Below are 15,070 nucleotides of genomic sequence, written 5' to 3'. Positions count from 1 at the left end.
GACTAATTAACTGTATTATTTACATCTATGACACTATACACTTACCAGGAAAAAAAGCAGGACCGAAAGCTCTAGCTGTATGAGGAAAGAGAGTTATAAACTTTAGAATAGCTTAAGACAATGTGATTAGAGAATATTATTGGAATTGTGCTTAATAAAACATTAAAAATTACGTAATATTAAAATATTTATTACATTAGCAGAATTCAGTAACGAGTTTTATTTCACTTAATGCTTCACATTCCAATGAAATGATTTTGACCTGAAATGTTAACATTGTTTGTCTTTCCACAGACATTGGCTAACCTGCTAATAGTTCTCAGTATTTTCTGTGCGTATTTTGGATTTCCAGCATACAGGATGCATTTTGATTTCATTTTCAATGGGCTATAGTGATGTATGACTTTTTTAGCAGCTTATATTTTTAAAATAGTAGGTAATGGCTACTATACGAGTTAAACACACAATGTGATTATAACTGTGTTATGCAATGTACAATTTGGTTTTGCTGATTTTCTGTTCTTGTTCGAGATATGTTTCTAGCATGTTGGTGGTGTAGAGAAGGACTGTGTTAGTGTGTTCATGTCTTCAAATCACATTTTAAATATAAATATTTGCTGCATAGAATAAGGTGTTTTGCAAATAAAATAGAATAATTTGATGGACCTCTTTTGTGATATATTGTGGTTTAAGGGCATCAAGCAGTAAAGATGACCAAAACTCATAGGATCCAAACAAAAATTATTAGAATTGGAAGTGTAACAGATAACTGCTTATTTGAACCAGTCAAGTGCCTGATTGCCTAAATTTATATCAATTAAAGCAGTTCACTTCATGTCGTTCTAGTGAGTTCCCTTAAAATTGATGTTCTGACAATGCATTTTCTTTATTCAGGCACTAACTAACTAGTGCCTGAACATAACTATTTGTCTATGATATAATTAAGTTCTTAAAAGCATTCAACACGCAGAAAATTGACAATTGATTTCCATTAAAATTAACTATAATTAGCTGCAATATTTACATCCGGGGTAAAATCCTCTTGGATGCGTGAGCCTGGAACTCTTGGCTAGACCTGCATTAGGAAAGAAAGTAATAAAAGTTGAAGTATTTTCTCTGTGTTGTTCTGGTTTTCCCACATCTGCAGTTTCTCTTGAGTTTCATCAATGTTTATATAATTTAAGCGGTATAACTATAGAATGATATTGGAATCAATTATTAGCTCCATGTTTTTGATGGTTTGAGAAAAAAACAGCATTAATCTGAGGCCAATGGAATAATCCATATTCAGTAATGACAGATCCCACATAAGAATACATACATCAGTCTGAAATCAATTAACTAAAATAGTTCAAGTTATTCTCTTTCTAAGTGTGATGCTCTTTCCTTTTTCAGGAACATAAGACCAAAAGACATAGCAGCGGAATAAGGCCATTCACCCCATCAAGTCTGCTCCACCATTCACACAAGGCTGATTTATTATCCCTCTCAGCCCCATTCTCCTGCTTTTTCCCTATAACCTTAGACATCCTTACTATGAAGAATCTATAACCCTCCAATTTAAACATACAGAATAACTTAGCCTCTACAGCTGTCTGTGGCAAAGAATTCCAGGGACTCACTACCCACTGGATGAACAAATTCTTCCGGTCCTAGGTTCTCCCATAATAGGAAATATCATCTACACTTCCACTCTATCTATGTCTTTAGATATTTGATAGGTTTCAGTGAGATCCCCTCCCCCCTTCATTCTTCTCAACTCCACCGAGTACAGGCCCTGAGCCGTCAAACACTCCTCATACCTTAACCCTTCCAATTCCAGGATCATTCCCATGAGCCTCCTCTGGACTCTCTCCAAAGCCAGCAATTCTTTAGAAGAAACATAGAAACATAGAAAACCTACAGCACAATACAGGCCCTTCGGCCCACAAAGCTGTGCCAAACATGTCCTTACCTTAGAAATTACCTAGGGTTACACATAGCCCTCTATTTTTCTGACCTCCATATACTTGTCCAGGAGTCTATTAAAAGACCCTATCGTTTCCGCCTCCATCACCACTGCCGGCAGCCCATTCCATGCACTCACCACTCTCTGTGTAAAATATTTACCCCTGACATCTCCTCTGTACCTACTTCCAAGCACCTTAAAACTGTGCCCTCTTGTGCTAGCCATTTCAGCCCTGGGAAAAAGCCTCTGACTATCCACACGATCAATGCCTCTCATCATCTTATACACCTCTAACAGGTCACCTCTCATCCTCTATCACTCCAAGGAGAAAAGGCCGAGTTCACTCAACTTATTCTCATAAGGCATGCTCCCCAATCCAGGCAAAATCCTTGTAAATCTCCTCTGCACCCTTTCTATGGTTTCCAAATCCTTCCTATAGTGATGCGACCAGAACTGAGCACAGTACTCCGAGTGGTGTCTGGCCAGGGTCCTATACAGCTGCAACATTACCTCTCAGCTCCTAAACTCAATTCCATGATTGATGAAGGCCGATGACCTGGTTGATAGCCTCATATTTCACCTTACTCCAATTAAATATTTCCCTAACTTGTCTGTTCCTATCCCTCTCCAATGTTATGGTAAAGGAGATAGAATTGTGATCACTATCTCCAAAATGCTCTCCCACTGAGAGATCTGACACCTGACCAGGTTCATTTCCCAATACCATATCAACTGCAGCCTCTCGTCTAGTAGGCTTAACTACATATTGTGTCAAGAAACCTTCTTGAATACACTTAACAAACTCCAACCCATCTAAACCCTTCACTCTCGGGAGATACCAATCAATATTTGGGAAATTAAAATCTCCCACCACAACAACCCTGTTATTATTATTCCTTTCCAGAATCTGTCTCCCTATCTGCTCCGTGATATCCCTATAACTATTGGGTGGTCTATAAAAAACACCCAGTAGAGTTATTGACCCCTTCCTGTTCCTAACTTCCACCCACAGAGACTCCGTAGACAATCCCTCCATGTCTTCCTCCTTTTTTGCGGCCGTGACATTATCTCTGATCAACAGTGCCACTCCCCCACCTCTTTTGCCTCCATCCCTGTCCTTCCTGAAACACCTAAAGCCTGGCACTTGAAGTAAGCATTCCTGCCCCTGAGCCATCCAAGTCTCTGTAATGGCCACAGCATAGCTCCAAGTACTGATCCACGCTGTAAGCTCATCTGCTTTATTCATGATGCTTCTTGCATTAAAATAGACACATCTCAAGCCATCGGTCTGAGCGTATGCCTTCTCGATCACCTGCCCTATGTTCCCTGTAAGCTGTGCACGTGTGTGCGTGCACACACGTTTTTCAACCAGCGCAAAAAGGAAATTAACATGCGCACGAAAGGTTAGTTACCTAAAATAATGTAGCAATTAATAACTATACTTATTGAAAATAATCTTTTAGCTAAATGTTTCTGTTAACTAGTTAGTTGGTTTTTCAAATGCCATAATGCACGTCACTAATTTACGTCACCTCACCTTTCCTATTCCGGTTTGTACAGTTGCATCACGGTGGCAGCCTTCTTTGGCGGACAGTGTTCATATCGTAGAGTTTTCAAAGATCTGTTTCAAATCTTGTAGAAAGCTTACTAAGTTTTTATTGAAAAAAATATTGATTCACGATGTTGAATTCAAAAGAAGAGAAGGGCATGAAGTGCAAAAGAACTGCAAATTTGTTTAAAGTTGAATGGCTTAACAAAATAGTAGAAACTGCTACACCGAAAGCTCAAGAGGTCATGAACATTCAGCTACGAGAAATATTTATGTATGATTCGGAAACTGGAGTTATCTGTTTGTATTGTCGTGATGCGAAAGTTACTGGAGAATTTGTTAGTGGAAAGAAGTGGGATGATATTTGGAAACTTGACTTTTTGAAGTGTCATTTGGCAAGTAAATTGTATTTGGACAATGTACAAAAGCTCAGGCAACAGAACCCGTCATTACCTGTTACAGGAGTGCTATGCATGTTATGGTTGAGAGCAGATGAGCGAGAGCGAAAATGTTCAAACCCAGAGGAGATCAAAGTTCTTATCAACAGTGTGCTGTTAGCTGACTTCGCATCTGGTGATGAACAAGTTAATGCCTTATGTCTAAAATATCATGATTTTCTAGCTGAAAATACTGTAATAGTTAGACAGTTAGACAGATTTCAAATTTTCTGTGCAAGAAAAAATTAAATCTGAACTGATTTCAAACTTTGCTCAAATGGTGGCATTTGTACTTCAAAATGAACAGTTTTGTGGCCTTGCACGGTTGATGGACATTGGGGGAACCTTTCTTGCGTCTAGTGCCGACTGTGAGCAAGGTTTTAGCCCAATGAATCAACTCAAAAACAAGCTGAGAAACCGTTTAGGTGAATGTCATTTGGATACGTTAATGAGAATCAAAAGCTAACAATTGGATGAAGTTCTATTAGTCTAGATAGAGTTTACAAAGAATGGGTAAATGCCAAAGACAGGAGGGAGAAAAAATAACTGAGTGACTTAAATGTGTATGTTATTTTGTTGTTATTCTGTGCAGTTTTATGTCAAATATTTTGTAAACCTACATAAACTGTGCCATGTGTGCATTCAGTGCACACATACTTTTGTCACAGGAAAAAAATCTGCACAACCTAACATTTTTGTGCACACTGACTACTAAAAATTAGAGGGAACATTGCACCCACCTATCCTCCCTCTTGCACTGTCTCCAAGCTTTCTCAATTTGGGAGCCAACCACCTCTTCCTCCATCTCTTCAGTTTGGTTCCCACCACCCTACAATCCCAGTTTAAACTCTCCCCAATAGCCTTAGCATACATCCCCACCAGGATATTGGTTCCCCTGGGATTCAGGTGCAACCCGTTCTTTTTGTACAGGCCACTCCTGCCCAAAAGAGGTCCCAGTCATCCAGAAATCTGAATCCCTGCCCCCTGCTCCAATCCCTCAGCCACGCATTAATCCTCCACCTCACTCTATTCCTATACTAACTGTCACGTGGCACAGGCAGTAATCCTGAGTTGACTACCTTTGTGGTCCTGCTTCTCAACTTCCTTCCCAACTCCCTGTACTCTGCTTTCAGGACCTCTTCCCTTTTCCTGCCTATGTCGTTGGTACCAATATGTACCATGACCCCTGGCTGTTCTCCTTCCAATTTCAGCATATCGTGGACGTGATCAGAAACATCCCAGACCCTGGCCCCTGGGAGGCAAACTACCATCTGTGCTTCTTTCCTGCATCCACAGAATCGCCTGTCTGACCCCCTAACTATAGAGTCCCCTAAACTGCTGCCTTTTTCCTTTCCCTACCCTTCTGAGCTACAGGACCAGTCTCTGTGCCAGAGGCACAGCCACTGTCGCTTCCCCCGGGTAGGCTGTTTCCCCCCCCTCCCCCCCACAACAGTACTCAAGCAGGAGTACTTATTGTCAAGTAGTACAGCCACAGAGGTGGTTTCTAGCCTCTGACTCCTGCCCTTCCCTCTCCTGACTGATACCCACTTATCTGTCTCCTCAGGCCCCTCCCCCAGCTGCCTATCACCTCCCTCATGGTTTCACCTCCTTCTATTACCCATTGTGCTTTCCCCTATTCCTTCTTCACCTTTCCTGCCTCCCCTCCCTCACCCCTTTATTTTCCCTCTTACTGGTTTTTCACCTGGAACCAGGGCCGGACTTTAGGCAGGGCTAGGCTGGGCTGCAGCCCAGGAGCCCGAGCTGCAGAGGGGCCCAAAATAGGTAGCTATCATCATGATGGACAAAAAAAAAACGGGAGTGGAGCACAGAAAAGAAAAAATAAACAAGTAAAAGAGGACCGTGAGAAAGAAGCATTAAAAAAGACATTGGAATTGACAGAATTTTTTAAACCTGTCCTCGATGGTGCGGCAGCACCATGGCTCTTGTCACAGTCTGAGACCGGTGGACAAATGGAGACTTGTTCAACAGCTAGCGTTAGCACCAGCGTTAGCACAGGACCACCGTCCTTGCCACAGTCAGCAGCTAACGTTGAAGAGGCAGAGAGCATGACTTTGGGATTCCCAACCACAGAGGCCTCCGAACAACCAGGTCGGGCCGCCATTAATGTTAACGCTACCGCTACTGAGGATCCTTACAGCACTGATCCTGCTCGCTGGGGAAAGGAAACGTTAGATGACACAGTTTGAGCGTCCTGGGCTAAGAAAGGGCCGGAGTCCTGCCAGAATAAGGATGTGGATATCAAAGCTTCAGAACGAGTATACAAACGGCAGAGATGTTTTTTCCTCCAAATTTCACTTCAAACGCAAGCTGGTAAATGGTGAGCACATATCAAGGCAATGGCTCTTATATTCCCCTCCCACCAGCTGTGTGTTTTGTTTTGCATGCTGCATCTTCAGTGATGGTAACTGTCAGTCCATCTTCAAAACTGGCTTTAGTGACTGGAAACATGCCGCTGAGTGTGAAAATAGCGAACACCACAGGAAAACGATTCTGATCTACGTTACCCTGGCATCTGACAGCGGAAGAATAGATACAGAACTACAAAAACAGTTTGAGTCAGAGTGTGTCTACTGGACTGACGTATTGAGATGAGTCTTTGTGGTTGTGAGGTGTTTGGTCGAGAGGGGACTGGCTATCCGAGGCTCCAGTGACATATTTGGCAGGCCTGATAACGGCAACTACATAGGCTCAGATCCACAATGGGGCAGGACAGGCTGAGTCATCTTACTCTGATGTCACTTGAAAGTGATCTTGTTCAGAAACTGGATTTTAGTGATCTGATCAAGGACTTTGCTGTGATTAAATCCAGAAGAACTAGGCTTTAATTTTGAAAACAAGCATCTGATTTTGTAAATATCTAGGCTTGTGCGTCAGTGTTGTTCCTGTTTTTGTGGCAATAGACTAATAGTTGACTGTTTACAAACCTAGTAATTAATAAGTGGTCTTTACTCTGCAAGCCACACAGCACAGTAATAGGTTAGTGTGTGCTAGATCTCACTTTTCAGAAAGATTGTTAGAGTATTGCCAAGTTTCCTAGTTTGCCATAGTGCCATCTCTCTTGGCCTTTTTGACTCTCATTTCCATTTTACTTTCTCAGAACACATGGTTGAGAAAAATACCTAGATAAAAATGCTTTGGCATTGTTTGAGAAATCGGGCCTACGGTATGTGCAGCAATAAGTTTTAAGTGTTACATGCTCAAGGAGATCTGTTTGTTTTTTTGTGTGAGAATGCTGTAATGGTCTTTTGGAGGTCACCTGATGTGATTTTTCCGCGGATGTGAGGTCACGTGATGACATGTGCCCCGTGACTATATAAGGGTCGACCCAGGTGGTGCAGTTGGTTTTGAGTCTGTAGATTTCCAGGTAGAACATGTTGTATCTCCGTTTCTGTTGCGTGTTTGTTTTTGTGACGCAGTTTCATTTTTAAAATGGTTGTGCGTTCTGTTGCAAAATACCATATTAATTGGACTGCAAATTTTTGCTAGATGTGTTGATTTACTCAATTCCAACATTAGAAGGGAGAGTGAAGAATTTATCGAAGTTACAGGATCGAGAAGAGTCGGCATCGTTTGGCAGTTTAATAAAGGGTTGACCTTATTGAGTCTTCATTGGAGTAGTAGCTACCTGCATCGAGATAACTCTTGCCAGAAAGAACAAGGAGTTCATGCAAAAAGGTGCTCTCTCTCTTTAAAGGAATTTAAGGTCAGTCGATTTAAACTGTTTGTTTTCGGCATGGTGAATCCTGTGGACAGAACCAGCAGTAAAGTTGCGTCTGAAGAAATCCTTCTCCAGAGAAGTCTCTCCCAATTGAACGTGTAAATCTGTTGGACTTTCGAAGTTATTGCTTTAAGAACTATATCTGACTGTATCGCTTTAAGAACTGTTTTCGCATTTGCCCCTTTAAGAACCAGAGCCAAGTGGCGAGTTGGTGAACAGCTGCATATCTGTTAAATTCCGGTTAAAGTTTTCATTTGTTTTTTTTTCCCTTATCATTTATCGGTGTTAATAAATGTTTGGTTATTTTTATATAACCTGTCTCGATTGACATTCATTGTTGCCGGTTACGTAACATAAATAGTGGGGGCTCGTGGGATATGTTCCGATTTTGAGTTTAAGTGTAGGTAATTGCCATTTTGATTTAGATAAGGGTAATACCCGATTTTTTTTGGTTTGATTTGTGTGTGTGTTGTATTCGGCAACAATGGATATTGACGGGCTTTTGAAGACGCCTGACTTGGGATTTTTAGAGAATGAGAGAAAACCTGAGATATTGGAGATTGCTAGGAAGTTGGATATTAAAGGAATTACGGGAAATTCTACCAAGGCTTTCATACAAAGAAAAATTGCTGAACATTATATTAATTTGGAATTGTTTGATGCTGAGGTGTTACAGAAGTTTCCAATGAGTAATCTGGAAATGCAGTTGCATCTTGAACAGTTAAAGTTTGAAAGATTTAAAGTGGAAATGGCCAAAAGAGAGGCTAATAAAATAAGGGAATTTGAAGAAAGAGAAGCCCTTAAAAAAAGGGAATTTGAAGAAAGAGAAGCCCTTAGAAAAAAAGGAGTTTTCAGAAAGAGAAGCTGATAACCAGAGGAAACTTGAGCTAGAGATGCAGAAATTAAAGTTCGAGAGTCAGTCTTCTGGTTCTACGAAACAGTTTACCGCTAGTCGTGAGATTATTTTGGCTCCTCCATTTAATGAAGCTGATGTGGACACATATTTCCAACATCTTGAAACAGTTGCTCTGAGTTTAAAGTGGCCGAAAGACCAATGGCCGCGTGATGTTACAAAGTGTAATTAAAGGCAAGGCACAACAAGTTTATACAGCTGTAAATGCTGAGCAAGCACTGGATTATGATATTGTTAAGCAGAATATATTAAAAGCATACGAGATGGTTCCGGAAGCGTATAGAGAAAGACTTAGAAGTTTGAAGAAATCGGTGGAAAAAACTTATGTGGAATTTGCCTATGAGAAATCTGTGTGTTTTGAGAGATGGGTTTCCTCTAAAAATGTGAATGGGGAGTATAATAAATTAAAAGAGCTGATTTTGCAGAAGCATTTAAAAGGAGCATTCCTGCTGAAGTGAGAACATACTTAAATGAACGGGACACTGCTACATTGCAGGAGATTGCTAAGTTGGCTGATGAGTATGTTTTAATTCACAAGAATAAATTTTCTCCAAGTAAAAATTTTAAAAGGAAAACTAGCACAGAGAGTCAAGGTAAACTAGAAAGTAAATCTGAAGTTAGTGAGAAGAGTAAAGATGAAGGGAGACATGTGAAGGAAAGACATTTTGGAATTATTTGTAATTATTGTAAGAAACCTGGACATGTAGTGGCTAACTGCTTCCGATTGAAAAGGAAAGAGAAAGAATGGCCCCAGACGCTTGTGTGCAGCATATTGAAAAACCTGTAAAGCCACAGGGTTTAGAAAATACTAGTGAAGATGTGTCAGAGTCTGACCAAGTTAAGAAGGGATATGAGGCTTTTATAACAGAAGGATTTGTATCCTTGAAAGAAGGATCCAATGCAGTACCGATAAGGATACTTAGAGATACTGGAGCTTCGCAATCACTAATATTAGACAGTGTGCTAAAGTTTAGTGATGAGTCTGACATTGGTGAGATAAATTATATAAGAGGGGTAGGGAGTGCCCTTATGCCAGTACATTTACAAAGAGTAAATTTAAGGTCAGAATTTGTTACAAGGGTTGTTAAAGTAGGACTACAATCCAATTTATCTGTGAATGATGTTTGTCTTTTGTTAGGGAATGATTTAGCAGGTGGACAAGTTTTTCCTGAAGTGCATTTGACAATCAATTCAAATTCTGTGGAACCACAGAGGGATACTAATACAGATTCTTCCTGTGTTGTAACAAGAGCTATGGCTAAAAAGACTGATGTAAAGATGAGGTTGTTACCCATGACAGTTCAAATCAAGATTCGAATTTTGAGGATGTATCAGAAACTTTCTTACCTACCTTATTTGATCAGGATTTTGATGGTAAGTTTGATCAGGATGATTTGTCTTTATCTCGGAAGGAGATGATAGCAGAGCAGGGTAGAGATCCTGAGACAGTTAAATTAAAAGAACAAGCTCTTCCAGATAGTGAAATTGAAAAAGTACCAGTTGGGTATTATTTTGAAAAGGGGGTATTAATGAGAAAGTGGAGATCGCCTACAATTCCTGCTAGTGAGGAATGGGAAGTTAATCATCAGGTTGCTGTTCCTAAAATTTACCAAAATGAAATTTTGACTATGGCTCATAGTATTCCTTTGGGTGGTCATTTAGGTGTAAAGAAAACTATGAACACAGTTTCTAAACATTTTTATTGGCCTAGTTTAAGACAAGATGTGGCGACATTTTGTAGAACATGTCATACATGTCAAATTGTTGGTAAACCTAATCAGGTTACTCCAGTGGCCCCACTGCAACCAATTCCAGTATTTGGTGAGCCGTTTTCAAAAATCATTGTAGACTGTGCAGGTCCTTTGCCAAAAACTAAAACTGGGCATCAATATTTATTAACTATTATGTGCATAGTGTCTAGGTTTCCAGAGACAGTACCTCTTAGGAATATAACAGCCAAAGCTGTGACAAAAGCTCTTATAACATTCTTCACTTATTTTGGGTTGCCTAAGGAAATACAATCAGATCAAGGTAGTAATTTTATGTCAGGGTTATTTCAGCAGATAGTTTATAAACTGAGAGCAAAACAGATTATTTCCTCAGCCTATCATCCTGAGTCACAAGGAGCCTTGGAGAGATTTCATTCTACACTAATAACTATGATTAGGACATATTGTGTAGAAAATGAAAAGGACTGGGATGAAGGTATACATTTACTACTTTTTGCAGTAAGTGAGGCAGTACAGGAATCATTAGGTTTTAGTCCTTTTGAACTTGTGTTTGGACATAGAGTTCGAGGACCTTTGGCTTTGTTGAAGGAACAGTGGATTAATAAAGAAGTACACACTAGTTTGCTAGATTATGTTTTGAAATTTAAAGACAGATTGTACAAAACTTGTAGATTTGCCAAGGAAAATTTAAGGTTAGCTCAAGAGAAGATGAAGACGTGGTATGATAATGAAGCTAGGATGAGGTAATTTAAGCCTGGAGATAAGGTGTTGGTTCTCTTCCCAGTGCAAACAAACCCATTGCAAGCCAAATTCCATGGTCCTTATGAGATTAAATCTAAGGTAAATGATGTGGATTATGTGATAAAAACCCCAGGTCGGAGAAAGACAACACATATGACTGCTGTGATCGATAATGAATCTAATTTTGATGAAAGCTTACTGAAGGATTCATTCAAAACTCATTTTAAACCCAACATTATTTCAGCCAGGTTACCAAATTCGAAAATTCTGGAAAATATTGATGAAAAATTAGCTCATTTACAGCCAGAGCAGAGAGAGCAGATGAAACAGTTAATTTTTAAGTATAGAGATTTATTTCCAGACGTCCCTAGAAGAACCACTGTAGCTACACATGATGTACATGTTAGAGATGCAAAACCCATAAAACAACATCCGTAGCGAATGAACAGGGAAAAGTGTGAACTTGCTGAACAAGAAATTAAGTATAGGTTAGAGAATGATATTATTCAACATTCTAATTCGAATTGGAGTTCACCGTATGTTATGGTGCCTAAGCCAGACAATAGTATTAGGTTTTGTACGGATTACAGAAAGGTGAATACTGTGACAAAGACCAATGCATATCCAATCCCTAGAGTAGATGATTGTGTGGATAAAGTTGGACAGGCCAAATTTCTTACAAAAATTGATTTGTTAAAAGGTTATTGGTGTGTTCCATTGACGGATAGAGGTAGAGAGATTTCAGCATTTGTAACCCCATCTGGATTATATGAATATAATGTTCTTCCATTCGGGATGAAGAATGCACCAAGTACTTTTCAGAGGATGATTAATGGTGTGATTCAGAGATTAAAAGGTACAGATGCCTATATTGATGATTTGGTTACAGGGAATAGTACATCGAAAGCACATATTACGGCGGTGGAGAAACTATTTGAGAGACTTTCAAAAGCTAACAACTATCAATTTAGCTAAAAGTGAATTTGGTCATGCCACTGTGACCGTTAAGGACAAGGGTTAAGGAAATCAGACTCCAATTTAATAACACAGTTTAATGTTACAGGAGTACAGATTTCTGTAGATTTCCAGGTAGAACATGTTGTATCTCCGTTTCTGTTGTGTGTTTGTTTTTGTGATGCAGTTTCATTTTTAAAATGGTTGTGCGTTCTGTTGCAAAATCCCATATTAATTGGACTGGAAATTTTTGCTAGATATGTTGATTTACTCAATTCCAACATTAGAAGGGAGAGTGAAGAATTTATCGAAGTTACAGGATCAAGAGGAGTCAGCATCATTTGACAGTTTAATGAAGGATCAACCTTATTGAGCCTTCGTTGGAGTAGTAGCTACCTGCATCGAGATAACTCTTGCCAGAAGGAGCAAGGAGTTCATGCAAAAAGGTGCTCTCTCTCTCTTTAAAGGAATTTAAGGTCAGTCGATTTAAACTGTTTATTTTCAGCGTCGTGAACCCCGTGGACAGAACCAGCAGTAAAGTTGCGTCTGTGAAGAAATCCTTCTCCAGAGAAGTCTCTCCCAATTGAACGTGTAAATCTGTTGGACTTTCGAAGTTATCGCTTTAAGAACTATATCTGACTGTATCGCTTTAAGAACTGTTTTCGCATTTGCCCCTTTAAGAACCAGAGCCCAGTGGCGAGTTGGTGAACGGCTGCATATCTGTTAACTGCCGGTTAAAGTTTTCGTTTTTTTTTCCCTTATCGTTTATTGGTGTTTAATAAATGTTTGGTTATTTTTATATAACCTGTCTCGATTGATATTCATTGTTGCTGGTTATGTAACATAAGATTGGGTACATCATACTTCATCTCCCTCATAACTTTACTAAGCCAACTAAGCCTAGGTCAATTTTTGAGTGCTTTAGATGCTGTCCTTCAAACTAAGAATTTGCATTACTTTCTGTCCTCCCTTTTAAGGCCTGTAAGTTTATAGCCTACGTATTGTACTAAACCAATGTCTTGGTCCACAGCTTTGATATTTAGACCAGTATGACCTTTGCTCTTGTTCTTGCCTTTTTTTGCTTGGTACAGCAACATTTTATGGTGTTGGCAGGGGCCCATCAGGGCCTCCAGCCCAGGGGCCTGGCCCCACTAAATCCGGCCCTGCCTGGCCCCTACCAGCCTTCTCCTTCCCACCCTTCCCCCACCTTCTTTATAGGGCCCCTGTCCCCTCCCTTTGCAGTCCTGAAACGTTGACTGTTCTTTTCCACAGATGCTGCCTGACCTACTGAGTTCCTCCAGCGTGTTGTGAGTGTCCTGTTGTGACTACCTGCCTATAGCTCCTCTCTATCACCTCCTCACTTTCCCTGACCAGACGAAGGTCATCGAGCTGCTCGTCCATTTCTCTAACCCAGTCCTTAAGGAGCTGCAGCCCGACACACCTGGTGCAGATGTGGCCGTCCGGGAGGCTGGGAGTCTCCTGGACTTCCCACATCTGACGCCAAACGGAACACCGGCTTTCTCTGATAAGGAGACAAAACTGCTCATAATATTCCACAAACACGAGGAATTCTGCAGATGCTGGAAATTCAATCAAGGTTGCTGGTGAATGCAGCAGGCCAGGCAGCAACTCTAGGAAGAGTTGCAGTTCGACGTTTCAGGCCGAGACCCTTCGTCAGGACTAACTGAAGGAAGAGTGAGTAAGAGATTTGAAATATGCCACATATAGTCTAACCAATGCCTTACAAAGCCTTATCATTACATTCTTACTTTTATATAGCAGTCCTACCCTAATCTAGTCACTATGTTACTACATACTAGTTACTATAGTTAGTATTAGTTACTAAGATAATACCATGTGAATTGGATCAAGCCCATAACAGATTTAACAAACTTGCCAGTTAAAAAGAAGGATTTTGCCAAGAATGATTAAGGTAGCTTTGAGAGAATGTAAAGTGCTTGGAATATACAAGTGATTTGCATTTGACAAGGAAACTATTGCAATTGGGATAAAAAGGTGTCCCAATTTAATAGATGGCTGATTATTTAAACAAATCAAGCAGCTGACAGACAAAATGAAAATTAATTAAAATGGTTTGTTACAATGTTTGCAGAAAAAGCGTACTTGCATCAATGTGTAATCAAGTAAGTAAAATCATTAAAGTTATTATCCCTCTAAGCGTGAGAGTCATAACTTTTACAGAAGAAACATAAGCAGTTTTGGATTGGTAATTTAATTTGAGTACTTCTTTGAACTAATTAATTACTTGACTGACTAAATTACAGTGGTTACCCAGTGTTGTGCCTGTGAGTGTTTCCAAAGTCAGCTGTAATGAGAATGAGAACCAGGCACATCTTTCCCTCAATCCCACTTTCTGCTTTCCACAGGGATCACTCCCTATGCGATCCCTTGTCCATTCGTCCCGCCCCACTGATCTCCCTCCTGGCACTTACTCTTGCAAGCGGAACAAGTGCCACACTGGCCCGTACACCTCCTCCCTCACTACCATTCAGAGCCCTGAGCAATCCTTCCAGGTGAGGCGACACTTCACCTGTGAGTCTGTTGGGGTCGTATACTGCGCCCAGTGCTCCCGGTGTGGCTTCCTGTACATTGGTGACACCCGACGTAGATTGGGAGAGTGCTTCGCAGAGCACCTGTGCTCCATTGGCCAGAAAAGGTGGGATCTCCCAGTGGCCACACATTTTTGTTCCACTTCCCATTCCGATGCCAACATGTCATTCCATGGCCTTCTCTACTGCCGTGATGAGGCCACACTCAGATTAGAGGAGCAACACCTTAATTTCGGTCTGTGTAGCCTCCAACCTGAACATTGATTTTTCAAACTTCCAGTAATTGCCTCCCCCTCTTTTACCATCCCACTATTCTCTTTTCCCTCTCTCACCTTATCACCTTACCTCACCTTCCCATTACCTCCTTCTGATGCTCCTCCCCTTTTCTTTTTCCCATGGCCTTCGACCCACTCCTCTCAGAGTCCTGCTTCTCCAACCCATTATCTCTTTCACTAATCAACTTCCAGCTGTTTACTTCACTTCTCCCCT

At 40.5% G+C, this 15,070-nt stretch overlaps 1 protein-coding gene across 3 annotated transcripts in view; it reads right to left on the bottom strand.

Annotated features, from left to right (window-relative positions):
* The window catches only part of LOC140211259 (inter-alpha-trypsin inhibitor heavy chain H3-like), a 129,121-nt gene that overhangs the window by 52,992 nt on the left and 61,059 nt on the right, over positions 1 to 15,070 (bottom strand). For all 3 annotated transcript variants that reach the window (XM_072280935.1, XM_072280936.1, XM_072280937.1), the window contains exons 17-18: positions 1,025 to 1,075; positions 46 to 75 (exon numbers count right to left, since the gene is read on the bottom strand). In XM_072280935.1, coding sequence (XP_072137036.1) covers positions 46 to 75; positions 1,025 to 1,075 — 81 coding nt within the window. The remainder of the gene's footprint in view (positions 1 to 45; positions 76 to 1,024; positions 1,076 to 15,070) is intronic.

This window comes from Mobula birostris, chromosome 16 (assembly GCF_030028105.1).
Source record: "Mobula birostris isolate sMobBir1 chromosome 16, sMobBir1.hap1, whole genome shotgun sequence".
In the NCBI taxonomy this organism is placed as follows: Eukaryota; Metazoa; Chordata; class Chondrichthyes; order Myliobatiformes; family Myliobatidae; genus Mobula; species Mobula birostris.
Note: the sequence above shows the minus strand (reverse complement) of the source record. Positions and strands in the feature narration are given on the sequence as shown.